We start from the raw sequence: 17,940 nt of genomic DNA, 5'->3' as shown, positions 1-17,940 counted from the left end.
TATTGTTGGGACTGAGTGATGACTTCCAAACTTCTTCATGCCGGGTTGGAAACTTTCCCTTCTATTTTTAGTTTGCTGAAAAGTGTTTTTATCATGAATGGATGTTGGATTTTGTCAAATGCCTTTTTCTGCCATTATTGAGAAGCCTATGTCATTTTTAACCTTTATTCATTAATATGTTGTATTACATTGACTGATTTTTTTTAAACCAACATTGCATTTCTGGGATAAAGTCCATTTGGCTTGATGTTTTATTTGTTTTATATATTTCTTGATTGATTTGCTAATCTTTTTGCATCTTGATTCATGAGAGCATTCATAGCAGGGAATCAGCAAACTTCTTCTGTGTAGAATCAGGTAGTAAATATTTGAGGCTTTGCACACTGTGTAATCTGTGTTACAACTACTCAATTGTAGCATAAAAGCAGCAATAGACAATACATAAGTTAATGAATGTGGCTGTGTTTTCATAAAACATTACTTATGTAAACATATTGCAGGCTGATTTTGGCCCAAGGGCCGTGGTTTGCTGATCCCTCATCTGCATTTATTAGGGTTTTTTCTCTTTGTAATGTCTTTGTCTGGTTTTGGTATCAGAGTAACACTGACCTCATAAAATTAGTTGGAAGTTTTCTCTTCTATGTTTTCTAAAAGTTTTTGTGAGATTTATATTACCTCATTCTTAATTGCTTGCTAGAATTTACCAGTGAAGCCATCTGGGCCTGGAATTTTTCCTTGTTGGAAAGTTTTAACTGTAAAACATAAATTTTAGTAGATATAGACTCATTCAGATTTTTTCTTTTTTCCTTTTTTATTGAGGTAAAAATCACATACCATAAAATTCACTTTTTAAAAATTGAACAGTTGTTCACAGAGTTGTACAACCATCTTCTAATTTCATAAGCATTTCGTCTTCCCTGCAAAAAACTCCATATCCATTAGCAGACACTCATTCTTCCCTCCTCCTAGCCCCGGGCAACCATTTTCTGTCTCTAAGGATTTGCTTATTCCGGACATTTCATATAAATCAACATAACACATGACCTTTTGCGGCTGACTTCTTTTACTTAGCATAATGTTTTCAAAGTCTCTCCATGTTGTAGCATTTATAAGTACTTACTCATTTTTATAGTTGAATGTTATTCCGTTGTATGGCTATACCACATTATATTTATCCATTTATCAGTGGTGGGTATGAGAGCTGATTCTGCTTTGGAGCTACTATGGATAATGTTGCTGTGAACATTTGTGTACATGTTTTTGCGTGAACATATGTTTTCAGTTCTCTTGGGTATAAGAGTAGAATTGCTTCTTTGGCAACTCTGTGTTTCACTTTTTGAGATACTGCCAAACCGTTTTCCAAAGTGGCTGCACCATTTCATATTTCTGCCAGTGATGTATAAATGTTCCAATTTCTCCACATTCTTGTCAACATTTTTTACTGTGTTTCTTTTTATTATAGCCATTATAGTGGTTTTGATACATCATGGTGTGGTTTTGATTTTCATTTTCTTAGTGACTAATGATGTTGAACTTTTTTTCATATGCTTATTGGCCATTTGTATGTATATCTTCTCTTGGGAAATATCTACTAAAATCCTTTTCACATTTAAAGACTGGGTTATTTATCTTTTTACTGTTGTTATAAGAGTTCTTTATATATTCTGGAAACTAGTCCCTTATCAGATAAATGATTTGCAGATATTTTCTCCCATTGTGTTGGGTTGTTTTTTCACTTTCTTGATAGTGCTTTGAAATACAAATGCTTAAAATTTTGATGAAATCCAATTTACTTATTTTTTCTCTTGTTGCTTGTGCTTTTCACATCTAAGAAATTACTGCTTAGTCCAAGGTCATAAAGATTTACTGTATTTTCTTCTAAGAGTTTTGTAGCTTTAGCTCTTACAGTTAGAGCTGTGATCCTTTAAATTGATTTTTGGATGTGGTGAGAGGAATTATTACTTTCACTTTTGAATTGTTCATTTCTAATCCATATAAGTTCAGTTGATTTTTGTATATTACTCTTGCAGTCTACAAACTTGATGAATTTGTTTATTAGTTCTAATAGGTGTGTGTGTTTTGTGTGTGTGTGTGTTCCTTAGGATTTTATATGAACAAGATCCTATCTCAAAAAGTTAAACACAGAGTTGCCAAAGAAGCAAATCTGCTCTTACGTATATACCCAAGAGAACTGAAAACATATGTTCATGCAAAAACATGTACACAAATATTCACAGCAACATTATCCATGGTAGCTCAAAGCAGAAGATGTGCACTTAGAGGTAGTTATACTTCATCCTTTCCAAGTTGGCTGCTTTTATTTCTCTCTCTTGCCTAATTGCCTTAATATCTTTGTCTTATTCCTGGTCTTAGAGGGAAAGCTTTCAGTCTTTCACCATTATGTATGATGTTAGCAGTGAGTTTTTCATAAATGCCCTCTATCACGTTGAGAAAGTTGTGTTCTCTTGTAGCTCATTGAGCTTCCTTAATATGATGAGTTTTAATTATTTGTCAGACAATACGTAAATCTTCATATTTGAGGGGTCAGTTACTGAAAAATTATTGTGTTCTTTTGGTGGTCATGTTTTCTTGATTTTTTTGTGTTCCTTGAAGTCTTGTGTTGTTGTCTTCACATTTGAAAAAGGATTCACTTCTTTCAGTGTTTACTGACTGTCTTTAGGAGAGAAATACTCTCACCAGTCAGCCCAGCTAGGAATTCTGAGGCTCTCTCAGATCTTTTCTATGGAAGTGCCCACTCCACATCTCTTGATCCCTCTTGGAGGCAAATTCTTAAGATTGTATGCCTTCTACTGATTCTTTAAAGCCAGGCTGGAAGCCTCCTGTTCGTTTTCCCTAGGGTTGTTCCCTGAAAATGCTCAAGTTTGTGTCCTACTCTCAGTCCCAGAGTTAGGCCAGCTTTCTGTATGTGCTTGCAAGTTGTCTGCAAAGATTCATACTCGCTGTCCTTGGGGACACGTTCAGGGAGCTGGCTGTCAGAGGTAGGTTAGGTGTGCAGAGTGTTGGGGGTACCCTTGGACCAGTTGTGGATTCTGCAAGTGAGTCATCCCAAGGGGCTCATGGATGCGCTTTTGAATGGAATCCACAAAGTAGTTTGTAGGATCTGCAGGCCTTTGATGAGTTCTGAGCTCTGGTTTTTGTGCTCTCAGCCTTTGTCAACCCCTCAGCTGTGCTGATCACCCCAGGATTCTGGGTGGGTGAGAAAGATGTGGGCCTCTTGGATACCATCTGCCTTGGTTGGAGAAGCCAGTGCTGACTCACTGCACTCTCACTTTTCCCCATAGGAGAAACTGCAGGCCAAGAGGGTCTCTCTTGGCGCGGAGCTATGCCACCTTAAGAGAGGGGTGACATGGATCAAGTGAAACTGTTCATCTGCCTTCTTCAATGCACTTATTCTCAGATTTTTTTTTTCCTCCAGTAGTGGTAGAACTTCTCTGCTGGACTCCTGGACTCCCACAAATGTACTGTCATCCATCAGTGGTTGTCAAAATTGATGTTCTGTGGAGGGATGATAACAGAAAACTTCTATTCTGACATCTTGCTGATGTCACTCCTCCAGTATCAATTCTTTAAATGTTGAGAAAAGTTTACCAGTGAAGCCAGCCACCTGGTTATAGAGCCTTTTAGGTTTTCAGTTTCTTTCTGAGTCCATTTTAGTAGTTTGAATCTTTCTAGGAATTAGTCCTTTTAATCTAGGGTATCTACTTTGTTGGTGTACAGTTGTTCATAGTAGTCTCTTACAGCTCTTTTTATTTGTGTAAGGTTAACAGTAATGTTCGTTTTTTCTTTCTTAATTTTAATAATTTGAGACTTTGTTCTTTCTTTTTCTCATTCAGTCTAGCTAAAGATTTGTAAATTTTGTTGATCTTTTTGAAGAACCAAGTTTTGGTTTCATTCATTTTCTCTATTGTTTTTCTATTTCATTTATTTCCCTTTTATCTTCTTTACTCAGTTATAATTTGCCCTTTTAGCCCCTATTCTTGTGCTAGTTTTGATAATTTGTGTCTTTAGGGAATTTGCCCAATCCACTTGAGTTATCAGATATATTGGCATGATATTGTTGATAATATTCCCTTATTATCTATTTAATGTGTATATAATGAAGTCCCCTTTAGTGATGTCCCTTCTTTCTTTACTAATACTGATCATATAGTATTTTCTCTTTTTTGTTTAAGAGATCTAGTCTGAGTTTTACCAGTTGTGGCAAGAGACTCTAGGGTAGCCCCATGGTCCCGACCATCTCCTGGTGTTCACTCCCTTGGGTGATCTTCTCCCCTTGAGTATGGCTATTACTCATGAGTTGCTTCTAATCAGTAGAATAGGGTAAAGTGATGTATGTGATTATGTCTATGTGATTATTTTATATGAGATAATAATCCACATTTCTAGGAACCCCCACCTTGGCTTTGAGCAATTAAGCTGCCATGTTGCAAGTTGCCATTTGGAAAGAGCCCTGTGGCAAGGAGTTGAGGTTGGCCTCCAGCTGACAGCCAGTTAGAAACTGATGCTCTGAGAATCCTGTAAGGAACTGAATTCTGTCAGTAACCACATAAGTTGGAAGTGGTCTCTTAGCCCGCCACGCCTCAGATGAGACACCTTGATTGCAGCTTTGTAAGAGCCTAAAGCAGAGGACCCAATTAATCTGTGCATGGTCTCCTGACCCACAAAAGGTATGAGAAAATTAAGGCATACTGTTTAAAGCCACTATGTTTATAGTAATATTGTTATACAGCAATAGATAACAAATACTTTAATGATTTGGACTTTTCAAATAAACCGTTTTTAGTATCCACGATTGTCTTTATCCACTTTCTGTTTCATTGATTTTTGTGCTTCTCTTTATTATTCACATTTTTTCTATCTCAGGTTTAATTTGCTCTTTCATTTCCTAGCTTTTTAAGATAGGCCCTTTACTCATTCATTATAGGCTTTTCATCTTGTGTATAGAAATTAAAGCTGTCAATGTCCCCTAATGTGTATAGAAATTAAAGCTGTCAATGTCCCTCTAAGCTCTGCTTTTAGAGCTGCATCCCACAAATGTTGATATATTGTATTTTTATTCCCATTTAGTTCCAAATACTTTCTAATTTCCCATGTGGTTTTTTATTTGATTTGTGGGTTATTTAGAAGGATGTTTATTTCCTAATATCTAAAATTTTCCCGATTTCAGAATTTACTTCATTTCCCTTCTCTTATGGATCACATTTCAGAACTGCCTCTTGTCCACGTTGGACAACTGCTAGGTCATATCTTTTATTTGGTTTTCTACTTGTTAAGGTGGGAGGGCAAATCTAGCCCCTGTTACTCCATGTGGCTAGGTGCAGAGTGATATGTTTGTATTTAACTCTATCACCTTGCCATTTGTTTTCTAATTGTTCCCTCAGCTCTGTTTATTTTTGCTTCTTTTCCTTCCTTTGGATCGAGTTTTTTTCTTTTGGTTTTGCCTTCCATTTTTATCACTTTTGGCCTATTATCTAGTGTGTGTGTGTGTGTGTGTGTGTGTGTGTGTGTGTAATTGCCCTAGAGCTTATACTTTGGATTTTTAACTTATCACTGTCTACCTTTAAAGTATATTTAACACTTCATGAATAATATAAGACCCTTACAACAGTATATACTCCACTTCCTTCCATCCTTTGTGCTATTATAGTCCATCATTTTACTTCTGTGTAGGTTAGAGGCCCCACAATAGTGTTATTTTTTCTTTTAAATTTACTTATCTTGTAAGGAAATAAGAAAGAGAGAAAATAAAGAATATGTGTGTGTGTGTTTGTGTGTGTGTGTGTGTTTGTGTGTGTGTGTGTGTGTGTATATATATATATATATATAAAATTGAATCACTTTGCCGTACACCAGAAACTAACACAACATTGTAAATCAACTATACTTCAATTTTTTGAAAAAAAGCAAAAAATATTCTGACGATATTGTATGATAGTTTTGAAGATAATATCTTTGGAGAAAGTAGGGTAAAGGATACACATGATTGCTGTGTATTATTTCTTACAACTGCATGTGAGTCTCCAGTTATTTCAAAATAAAAGGTTTAATTAAGAAACAAAATGAGAAAAATGAGAGAAAATATATTTTCTATAAGTCCACATATTTGCCATTTCTGGTGCTCTTCACTGTCTTGTATATCATATTTACATGGGGTATCTTTTTCCTTCAGTCTGAAAAACTTCCTTTAAAATTTTTTTGTAGTGCAAGGTACACTGGCAGTGAATTTTCTCACCTTTTATAAAGTTGTCAGAAGAAACCTTTGTTTTCCATCTTCATTTTTGGAAGGCTATTTTTGTCAAATAAAGAATTGTAGGTGATCTTTCATCTCTCTAAAGATGTCATTTCATTGCTCTCTAGCTCTCATTGCTTCTGACAAGAAATCAGCAGTCACTCCTATCTTTGTTTCCTCTGTATAATGCATCATTTCCCTCTCTGGCTGCTTTTAAGCTTTTCTCTTTATCATTGGCTTTCAGCAACTTGATTATGACGTGCTTTGGTGTGGCTTTCTTTGTAGTTATTTTTCTTGGGATTTTTTTGAGCTTCTTGGATATTTGGGTTTATGGCTTTCATCAAATCTGAAATTTGAGAAAATTTCAGCCCTTATTTCCTCAGCCTCTTGTTCTCCAGTTGTACATGTGATGGATGAATTAATGTTGTTCTATAGGTCTCCAAGTCTTTATTAAAATTTTTTAAAATATCTTTTTTCTCCTCTTATCTGCAGTTAAGCTCATCTAATGAATTTTTCATTTCAGACATTATATTTTCAGCTCTAGAATTTCCACTGGTTCTCTTTTATATCTTCTATTTCTCTCCTTATTACATTTATTTTTCCTTTAAAATCTTGAACACATTTGTAGTAGCTATTTTAAAGATTTGTCAGCTTATTTGATTATCTTTGTCATTTCTTGATCTATTTCATTGATTTTTTTTTCTTGGTTGTGGGCCATATTTTCCTTCTGTTTTCCCCAGAAACAGAATCTGAGTTTGTTATTAGAATTAGGTGCCACAATTTCTTGAGGGAGGGAGGCAGGATGTGGCCTCAGTGGAAGTGTGTTCTTGGCCTGATCCACAAGGAAGGTTCTGGAGCATAAACTATGCTACTGTGTTGACTTCCCTGGAAGCAAGAAGGCCCCCATTTCTGCTGGCCATTGACTGTAGGCTGGCCACTGACTGACTTCCAAGCTAATAGCTCTCATCAGCTGAGGACTGTTCTCTGGAGAAGGGGCAGCTATGAGCTGTGAGCAGCCCATGTTCACAGCTCACAGTTGGGTGGATGCACAGTCGGCAAAGGGGATCTGGGTGGAGTCCTGAAACAGCCTCAACCATGACATTTTTCTGTGTCTCAGAGCCTTTCAAGTCAGGGCCCTCTCTACCTGACAGCAAGTGCATCCCAGGATTTGGGGATGGGGGTGAACTCCTCTGGCAGTAACCCTCGACCAGTGGGAACATGCCCATCTCCTGTCACTTGGACAGAGCAATCTGGGTAGCATTCTGTACAGTCCTGGAGGTTCTGGTGGAATTGAGCTCTTGCTACCTGTGGCAGACCTTGAGAGCATCCTTAAGTGGCCTACATGCATTCCCTGTTCCTCCCTCCTGTCTCTTGGAATTATCTCCCAAATGCATGCCCTCACTCAGACACTGCATTTGGGGAATCCAGACTAAAACGCCTGGAGAAGTTTTGGAATGAACCCTGAGGTTAACAGATCTGGAGAAAGTTATGCCCCCAGGGTGACTTAATTGGATTTTCACTCTAGAACATTCCCAAGTGGACAGTGTCACAGTGGACTGTGGGAGAGGGAGTCATCTGGTGGATGTAGGGGAAGGAAGAGGACAGGACTCACTGAGAGGGAGAGAAACAGGACTGTGGCTGGTTGGAGGGGGAAGGGAGAGTCTATAGCCCAAAGTCTTGGCAGCCTGGAGCTGGGGCCTAGGGCAGGATGGGATCTTGGAGAGGAGCTGGTTTGGGGGCAGCAGGCAGATCCAGTTTGCCCAGTGCCCTCCTTCTCTAAAGAAGCAGTGATTACAAGAAATGTCCAGAATAGGCAAATCTATAGAGACAAAAAGTAGATCAGTAGCTGCCTACGGCTGGTTGGGGTAGAAGTAGGGCCTGCAAAGTTTGAGAGCTGGGGATGATAGCTCAAGTGTTTCCTTTCAGGGTGTTGAAATGTTCTAAAATTGACTGTGGATATGATTGTACAACTCTGAATATACTAAAAACCACTGGGTTGTACACTTTAAATGGGTGAATTGTATGGTATGTGAATTATATCACAATAAAGCTGTTATTTAAAAAACGAACAAACAAACAAGGGCAAAATTGTGCAGGGGACATGGAGTTGGCTGAGGGAGGGAACTTTGCTGACTCATGTAAGGTGGGATGGACCTCAAAAGTTCTTTTACTCATCCACCTTGTTTACCAGTGGGGCACAGGGAAAGGGTGAGTCAAGGACTTAAACCCAGCACTCCAGACTCCCTGGTCCAGTGTTCCCCCCACCACCACCAGCCACTTTGCCTGCAGCTGCCCCTGTCTAGCCACTCCTTCTGCAGCATTGCCTTCCCTTTGGCCAGGAGCCTGCTGAGAGGTGGGCGACAACTTGTATGAATATCCTTGCTGCTTTCTGCCCCCTCCCTGCCTTGCCTGAGGAATCTGACTGCCGCCCCAGGGGTCTTCCTACTGCCAAGGAGGCGACCTGGGAGGACCCAGCTTGGGTGGAGGGACAAGATGTTTGGTTCTCTAAGCAAGAAGAATCGGGAAATTGAGTCTGACACCTGGCAAGGCCCACGCCTGGGCAGCACGCAGGGGAGCCTGGCCGGCACTCTGGCCAGGCTTTTCCAGGCCAGCCCCTCGCCAGGGTCCTGGCAGAGGCCAGAAGTGGGTGCGCCGGGGGATGGGGAGGGGTGTGTAAGACCAGACAGCCCGTGGGTAATGGAAAAGCTAGAACATTGGTCATGGCGGGCCTGCAGTATTCGTGTGTTGTTATCAACAATAGAAGAGGAATTTGTGACCTTTGCCAAAGATGCTGGAATTCCCAGTGGCCGCCTGAGAACATATGCTCGAACCACTCCTGGAATCTTCTTGCCACTATTGCTCCACTCTTGCTGCCAGCAAGATCCCCAAGCCCCTCTGCCTCAGATACCTCCATCAACCTCATTATCCCACTCCTGGCAGCTCCCTCCAGGCCAGAAGCCTACCCAGCGCTGGTACTCAGTGTGCCTCTTCTACCTGCCCAGTGTCATTCTCAGCAGACCCTCTCGTGGGCCTTGTCTCCCCACTTGACGGCCTCAGGGACTCAGGGCCGCTCTACACCCACCCAGTAGATGGATTTGCTCTCCAGCCTAACTGTGGCCAGGGCCTTGTTTCCTTCCTGGAACAGGAGGGCCTGTCCCCAGGCTACCTCCCGACTCTCTGGCACCCCAGGCACTAGGCCTCTCACTGAGTTGGAAACCCCTACCCTGTCAGCTGCCTGAGTCATGCCTGATGCTTCACTCACATTAGCTAATGCTTGGGAGGCAACTGGGTCCCCTTCCTGCTCATTATTTTATCTGGAGCCAAATGCTCCTCAGTGTCACTGATGGTCAGAGGGGCTTCTGAGATGGAAATAAAGTTGTGGCTAGAGAAGCTTCTATGTTTGGTGGAGAGTCCTGGGTCAACAGCTACTCACAGCAATTCCCTGGCTATTACTCTCACTCTTACTGTTGCCTCCAGTTTCACTAGCCACAGCAGTATCCCCATCACCACCACCGTCACTGACACCAATAGCGCCATCCTTCCCATCATTTCCTCCATCCTCACCTCCATCCTATCCACCACTTCTACCATCAGCATCACTCCAACCCCAGCCCCACCATCTTCATCAGCTCTGCCGTCACCACCACCATTGTCACTGACAGTGTCTCCATCATCTCTATAATTTCCTCCATCCTCACCTCCATCTTCATCTCCATCCTCACCTCCGTCTTCATCTCCATCTTTGCCTCCATCCTCACCTCCACCAACTTTACCACCTTTACCATCACCACCACTGCCACCCACCCATCTCCCAGGTTGGGTCCCTGATGTCGTTAGACATTTCTTAACAACCAGGTCTATGTCAGGTTGGAGAGGTGACCTTGGATGTGAGGTGTGGCCAGAACTTCAGGTCCCAGCTGCCTCATGTTTCACGTCTGTCTGCCCATGAGTTGGAACTTTTCTTGCATGATGATGGTGGCCTAATGGTGGAGTGACTAGCTAGAGTCCATGCAGGCAATGCCTGAGAATCTTGAGGCAGCTCATGGTCAGGGCCACCTGGTTCATGTGCTCTGGGGTCAAGGAACTTGTCCTCACATGTGACCTCAAAGAAGGCAGGTGATCCCAGAGTCAGGGAGGAGCCCTAAGAGAGCTTCAGCACGTTGGCTATGCCATGGACTCAGGGTGGCCTTCGAAAGTCACTGCATCTCTCTGGACCCTCTCTTCCAAAAGCAATCCTCCCTTTCTCCATGGAGAGCTCTTGACAGGTGCAAAATGTGTCTGTAGCCTCCGCTTCCCTGATGGGGAACCCTGTCAGCCCTCCTGGTGCATTTCCGCCTTTCATGTCTTACCAGCTCTGAGGCCTTAAGGAAGTCACTCATTCTTTCTGCAAATCTTCCCTTTCCTCATCTATAAGCAGCGAGTAAACACTAGACTGTACCTGTTAAGACTGCCGTGAGGATTAACTAAGATCATCCATGGACAGCACTTAGTTCACATTCTTACCAGTGCTTCAGGCCTGCAGGATGGTGTCACCGCACTTTGGAGAGGGGGATACAGCCCTGGCGATATGGGGGTCAGTGGGGAGAATTGCTGAGGTCACCTGCTTAGTGACAGAGCAAGGATTGCGAGCCAGGCCTCGAGCCTTCTGATTCCTTTTCTGAGTTCCTGTTGACTTGGGAATGCATGCCCACACTGTGAGGGGTACACAGGGATGCTGAGGCCTGGCTCCTGCACTGGAGCCCATGGCCTGGGCCAGGGGAGAAGCCTGGGCCCCTGGCAGCAGAGCTGGGCCAAGAGGGAGTGTGCTGTTCCAGGCCTGGCTTGGGGCTCAGCAGGAAGTTCTTGGGGAACTCAGGGGCAAGGGCCTCAGAAAGGCTGGGCCAGTTGGGTGTTAGCCAGGGGATCTTGGAACACCAGAGAGGAGGAAGATGGCATCCCAGTTAAGGGAAACTGAGCAAGTATTAGAGACCAGAGGGCACATGGCTTGTGTGGGTACAAGAGGGCAGATGGCTGGCCAGTGGGTACAAAGGATCCTGGGTTCTGAAAGCTGAATGCTGAAAGGGTCCTTGGAGACCATCAGTGTACCCACCTGGTTCAAAAGAGAAGCAAAGCCAGAGAAGGGCCAGGCAGGGGCAGAACCAGGGTTGTCTCTGGACTCCCTCCTTCCTGCCACCTTGGACTGGAGGGGTCATTCTGACCATTAGCACAATCGTCTGGTGTCACAAAGTCTGGTAGTCAAGCGCGAGCTGGAGTCCTGGACTTTTGTCCTGTCCTGTCCTCCTTATTCTCGTATCAGGGTCCTGGGGCCCTTTTCCAGAGAAGGGCTTCAAGAGAATGATCAAGAGAGTGACCCAACAACATTAGGGTTTCTGGCCAGAGATCTGTCAGGAGAGCCTCCCTCCTGTGCCACGATCGTGCTGGGGGTCACTTCTGCTCCACCGTCATCTAGAACTGCCCTTCAGTGAGTCCAACTAGAGACCAGGCGCTGTGTCAAGTTAGGATCCTCATTTTATGGTGGAGAAATTGAGGTTCAGAGAAGTTAAGTCACCTGCCCAAGGAGCTTTGTTAAGCAGGGCTGGGGTTGGATGCAAAGACTGTCTGATGCCCCATCGTGAGACTCATGCCAAAGCCTCCCATCTCTATGTACTTGACTAGAGCTTGTGGGGAAAGGGATGAGCTGGATGGAGATTCGGGGAGGAGTGGAAAACAAGATGAGCAGCTGTGGCCCCAGCCAGCTGCCTTGTGGGCCAGGGCTCCCTGCCACCCTCAGTCCAGCCCACTCCCTGCCAGGGCCTGTTGCCTGCTGCACCGCTGGCGGCTGCAACGCCCAAACTTCTGGGGCCACCACCCTTTCTCCCCATGGCCCTGCCACAGCTTCCCATGCCAATGGGCCTGGATGCCCAGAGCACCACCCACAAGTGAGCCCCAGTTCTGTAGCCCAACACAGCCAGCCATGGGTGCTGATCAGGTAGGCTGGGTTCTGTCCATGGACACATAGCCCCACTGAACAGGAGGCGCAGGGCCTCTGGACCTGCCTCTGGCCCTGATTGGACTCCAGACTACCCAGGCAAAGGAGTGCCTTGCTGCCCACCATCCACCTAGGGGAAAGCTATCTGAGGTGGAATAGGGAGCTGGGGCCCAGGCAGTGGGCATTTTAGAAGAGAATTTCCAGGTAAAAGGAGGCAATTTGAGGCCCACATACCCAACCGTCTCCCCCGGGATGGCCCTGGGTTTCTGCCCATTAGCTACCTACCCCTACTTCTCCTCTGTGGATCCTGTCTCAGTGGGTGAACCTGCCAGCCCCTCACTCCCTCTCAGAGTCCTAGCAGCCCTATGAAGACAGCCACATGGTCATTGCTCCAGGACAGACCTCTCCATTCCTTATGCAGTCATTCACCAGCCTCTGCCAGAGACCGTCCCCTTACCTCCAGGCCTGCCTGCCTGCCTGCCTAGCCCCATCAATAGTCAGGGTAGACTTGTAAAAGTGGCACCCTGAGCCTTATGTCTTCCCTGGCTCCCTGTTGACCGCAAAGAAAGTTCCAGAGCTTTAGCTAGTTGTGAAGGCCCCTGGGCTCCAGTCTCCCTTTTGGATGAAATATCTCTGGCCACTGGAAAGTTGGGGGTGTTCAATGGCAACTCCTCAGTCCCAGGCCTAGAAAGTCATTCCCATAAGATTTGGCCAAAACACACCTCCTTCATGAAGCTTTCCTGCTGATGCCGCTAGCCTGGGGGACTTGCTGCAGTGCACCCATGTCCCTCCCTGACTGTTACACTCTGGGGCACTGATGTGGGTCTTAGCCTGCCTTCCTAACTACATTGAAAGCTCCTAGAGGGAGGAATTCTGTTTGTTTCTCTCTGCAGCCCCAGGGCCCAGCACAGGGTCTGCTGCAGAGAGAGGATGCAGAAAGTGCATTCATTCATTCATTCATTCATTCTACACTATTGAGGTGTTCTTTGAAGATCAGACAACATTCTCAAGCAGGACAGCCATGGGCAGTCATGCTGAAAACCACAGGGTTTGGAGACAGCTGACAGGACCTGAGAGGCAAAGGGAGGTACAGATTATTGGTCTCTGATGAGGAGGCCCAGCCCCCTCCCCAGAGAGATCTATTTTGCGGTAGCCTCGAGCACAGGACAGCTTGGGTTTAATTTTAAACTCTCCCACTTCCTAGCTGTGTATTCTGGGTAGGCCAGTTATACAGCTGAGTCTACAATGACATTTTCCCTTAGGGTTTTTTAGGCAGTGAGGTGGTGCTGGTAAAGCACATAGTGGGTGCTTGATAGATGGTTACCCACCACCCCTTCCTTCTTTGGAGAATTTCTGGTTCAATATGGGGCACTTGGGGCCTGTCCTCAAAGAATCAGGGAGTTGGGACCCCACCACTACCCCAGGCTATATAAGCCATCCTGAGGTGGTCCTGTGGGAATGAGGGCAGCAGAGTTGTCCTGGGTGGAGGTCTCTGCCTTGGGAGAAAGGGCTGCCTGAGTCGGGGGCACAAAAGTGCCTGCTGGCCCATCCCGCCCACAAGCTACCATGGCCCCTGCCCTCTGCACTTCTCGGCAGCCCAGTAGAGCCAGTACCGGGTGTGCCCAGCGTTGGCCCCATGGCCACTGTCAGGGCCAAGCCTGTCATTGGGCCTGGCCCTGTGCCTGGCATCCCACTGGCATTGCCTGGGCACCCACTTCCTGCAGACAGATACAGGCTTGTGCCCTGTCCTGGCAGGCCCTCCCCAGAGCTGAAGGTGCCTTAGGGCCAGGCCCTCACCCGCTGACCCTCCCAAGGGAGGCCTGATGAATGAAGACTTGTCAGAGAAGGGCCACATCTTCCCTCAGGTCACAGCAACCAGGGCAGGGTGACACCTCCTTCCTCTAACTGGGACTTCTCAGAGCAGGGCCTTGTATACCACCCCTCCTCAGTCTAGACTTTCTGAATCAGGGCTGTGACACCCCCCTCGGATTAACTTACTTTTTTGTCCATGCCTCCTCCATTATACCAGCTTCCTGGGGCAGTACCATGACTCCTGCTCAGACTAAGGAAGGGGAGGGGTTGCAAGAACATTCTAGAAACACCTGGTTGGTGGGGGGAGCATGGCAAATTCAAGGCTCAACGAAAGGTCCCATGGGTGATGGGTATAAGCGGTAGAGGAGGGAAAATAATGGAATGAAAGGTTGTGGGCCCTGTGGCACCCCAAGATTGGGCTTTCGCCCTGAAGATTATGGGGAGCTGGGGAGAAGAGCAAGAGGGTCAGGTGGGCGATTCCTACAGATCCTTCTGGCTGCTGTGCAGGCCACAGGAGACAGGAGCTTGGGCTGCTGAGCGGTGGACAAGAGGGCACGGGGTGGGGCTATTTGGGGAGGAAGAATTGATGGGCCTGGGGGAGGGGGCAGGATGGGGGAGTCAGGCCCAGGACCATGGGTTCTGGTTTGGGCATTTGAGGCGGGGTCCACAGCAGGGGAGTGATGGTGATGGCCATTTGGGGCCTGCACCTGTGAGGTGCCCAGGGGCCGGGTAGGTGGTGGTGTCCAGAATGCAGCCCTGGGAGAAGTTTGAATATGAGGAGTTGGGCGGCAGGTGGAGTTGCCATGTGCCCATGAGACAGCCAGGGGAGAGGGAGCGATTTTGAGGCTGGGTCGGGGAAACAGGAAAGAGGCAGGGAAGAGAAAGCCCCCATTGTAATGGCTCTTTTTCCTCTTCTGGAAAGAGGACATGTGCTGCCTGGCTAGGGTGGGGGGCCCAAAGCAGCCGATGCTTGATGGCTCCGTGGGTTCCCTAAAGTTCCACTGCCCTGGCCTGAGGCCTCCCACCCCCACCCCCGCCTCTGGGCCTTCCACTCAACACTCACACTCCTTTGGAATTTTCCAGGTGGAAATTCACCTCAAAAGCCCTCTGGCCCCACATACTCAATACATCTTGTCTCTGGTCTCACCCCACCCCCACCCCCGACCCCCGCAGTCCTATGGGCTCCAGAACTGAGGCCCCCCCTGGAACACCGGGTCCTCCTCCGAGGGGGGGCAGCGGCCAAGGAAGGAGACGGGCCCCCTGGTGACCCCCGAGTACCTCTCCCCGCTCCCCACCAGTTCCAGACACATTTGCGATTTATCTTTCTCTGTTGTTTATTGTGTGGAGGCCAGGCCTCCCAGCCAACTCGGAGCTGGACCGGCCAGCCGTGGCCCGAGACGGCCGTCCCAGCCAAGCCCAGAGCAGCCCCCCGCCTGCCATTCTCTCCGCCGCCCCTGAGCCAAGCAGGCCCTGAGCTCTGGCCGGGCCGGACGCTCTTTATGGAACCTCAGGGCCTGTCTCCCCTATTGTCTGCCCATGTTTACAGCCTCACTGTGTTTGCCTCATGATTTTATTCTCGGTGACGCCCCAGTCTGGATAGGGCCTGCCTGCCATCCTGCTGAGGCTTCCCTCATCGCCCAGGCCCTGGGCCCCTGGGCTTCTCATCCATAATTTCACTGAACCTCTCCCACCCACAGCAGCATCAGTGGGAGGGCTTGTCACCCACTGGAGAGCGAGTGAGGGTCCCGTGGGTGAGCAGGGCAGGAAGTGTGCATGTGTGTTTTCATGTAGGTGTGTGTGCTCCTGTGTGTGTTTACATATGTGCATGTGTGCATTTGTGTGTATGCATGTGTGTATTGGGGTTTGGAGGAGGCACGTGCTTGTGCACACACATGCTCACCCCTGGAGCCTGTCAACTGTTGCCCCATCTCTGCTGTCGTGACAGCCTGGAGATCTGAGGATGTGGATGCCCACAGACCTCCAGGCCACCTTCTGGGCCCGCTCTTGCCTTCACAGGCCAAGTCACTCGCCTATTTGGATCTCAGTTTTCCTTTCTGGGAAAAGGGAGGCTGCGTTGATACTGGCCTCACAGCGTGGTTTGGGGCATTTAGAAGGGCTATGCTGGTCTCTGACTGCATACCTACAGCCTGTCTATCCTTCTGTCCTCTCCCTCAGCTGCAGTCATTAATCTTTGAGGCCCTTCCCAGAAAAACACACCTGTACACATAGAGGTAAAATTTGATAAGTCCCCTGAAGTACCCCCATCAATCTTCTGGTGAAAAATCTTCTCTATGAAGCAGGAGGCCTAGAGTTTTCTTAATTGCAAATGCAATATGAGTGGTCATCACTGTGATGTCACAAGAGGTGAACAAGGGATCCGGACTGCCACTCAGGCCCGTCTCCTCTGTTCACCAGAAAACAAAATAAGGGGGCAGGTCTCAGACACCCTGAGGCCAGGTACGGCAGATAGCCTGAGGTCACACTTTGATGCTGGACTACTTGATGGCAAGGGCTGGTGCCCCTATCTCTAGAAATGGGGGTGCTGGAGTGCTCATATAGCTGTGTGGCACTGAGTTGAGGACCCCACCAGACCCCTGGCTGGGGTGACCAGGGTAAATGGCACCTGGGGGCTTGTAGCTCTCTGGCCCAGGGAATGGGCATGAAGGGAGGACATGTCCGGGCCGCAGGGCTGGGTGGTATGCAAGATGGCAGAGCTCTGTTGATCTTGCTCATTCTTATGGGGTGCTGACAGCCAGGCAGCACTGCATAACACTTCCCAAGCACACCCTTGGGACTGGAGCTTTAGAGGCTGACGGTGGCGGTCAGCTGACTACCACCTGGGACTCTCAAGCACCAGCTCAGAAGGTTTGTAAACTCCTTGGACATCAGTTCCCAAAGCCACCTGCCTAGGATACCTGCCTCCTTTCCTGGGAGCCTCAGTTATGTTCCTGTGGCCCCCAGAGTTTCCCAGGCCCAGGAATCAGGAGATTAGGGACCAGCCTGGGCTTCCTGGGGCTGAATGAGGAGCTGACAAGTGGGGTGGTTGTGTCTGAGGCAGGGGCGGCTCACGGGTGCCCTGGGGAGGGAGAAGGGTCATCCCAAGGATGTGGAGCCCCCAAAGGGGCAGGAGTCTCTTGGGCCTTCTGACCCTGGCAAACCCATCTCCACTAAACTGGATGAGCAGGGGGCTCCCCAAGGCACCCTTAGAGTCTGAGGTGACCATACATGGATAATCTCTGCTCACCTCACCCCCCTTCCCCCCCACAGGCTGCCTCAGATACTAGGAAGCTTCCACCTGTTCCACATCAGCCCGAAAAGTGTCTGAAGAATTGACACAGTGTCTTCCTGGATGGTACCAGAAGGCTCCCCAGTGGATCAGGAACCACAGTCCCCACAAATGAGCCAGTCCCCCAAGAGCCAAGCTAGAGGGAGGGATGGTTCTGGAGAGCCAAACTCCTCCCTGTGGCCAAGCTTGGTGCTCAGGAAAGGCTGCAGCGTGCACGTGTGCAAATCCATGCATGCTTGAAGCCTCAGGGTCTGTCCAGAGTCTACAGAGACAATTTAGACGTGCCCCGTGACTCTGAGGCAGACCATGCTTCTCCATCTGGGAGTCCACGGTCCCAGCCAAGGACGGGCTCACAGCCCACCGGCCCCATACACACACAGAGGCCAGCATCCCTCTGATCGCCCGCCTTTCAGAGAACAGAGGACTGGGGGTTGAAGGTCTTGGGAGAGCCCATAAAAGCACCAATAAATGTATTTATGTTCCTCCAAATGACACCGTAACAAAGCACACTAAAGAAAGAGGCAGCATTTCACGCATCTTAAATCATAGTCATGGGGACCATGCGATTAATTTCCATTTATCATCTTTCCTGTGCACTAGAAACATCCACGTCTCAGACTAGCT

General features: G+C 47.3%; 1 protein-coding gene across 2 annotated transcripts in view; it reads left to right on the top strand.

Moving 5' to 3' along the window:
- Window positions 1–17,740, top strand: part of LOC116657453 — a 50,468-nt gene extending 32,728 nt beyond the window's left edge. For both annotated transcript variants that reach the window (XR_004312524.1, XM_032459535.1), the window contains one exon: window positions 17,298–17,740. Coding sequence is in view for 1 of the 2 variants with exons in the window: in XM_032459535.1 (XP_032315426.1) it covers window positions 17,298–17,314 (17 nt within the window). In the remaining variant the exon portion in view is untranslated. The remainder of the gene's footprint in view (window positions 1–17,297) is intronic.
- The last annotated feature ends 200 nt before the right edge of the window (window positions 17,741–17,940 follow it).

Source organism: Camelus ferus, chromosome 18 (genome assembly GCF_009834535.1).
Source record: "Camelus ferus isolate YT-003-E chromosome 18, BCGSAC_Cfer_1.0, whole genome shotgun sequence".
NCBI lineage: Eukaryota > Metazoa > Chordata > Mammalia > Artiodactyla > Camelidae > Camelus > Camelus ferus.
The sequence above is the reverse complement of the archived record's forward strand: the minus strand, read 5'-3'. Positions and strand labels throughout refer to the sequence as shown.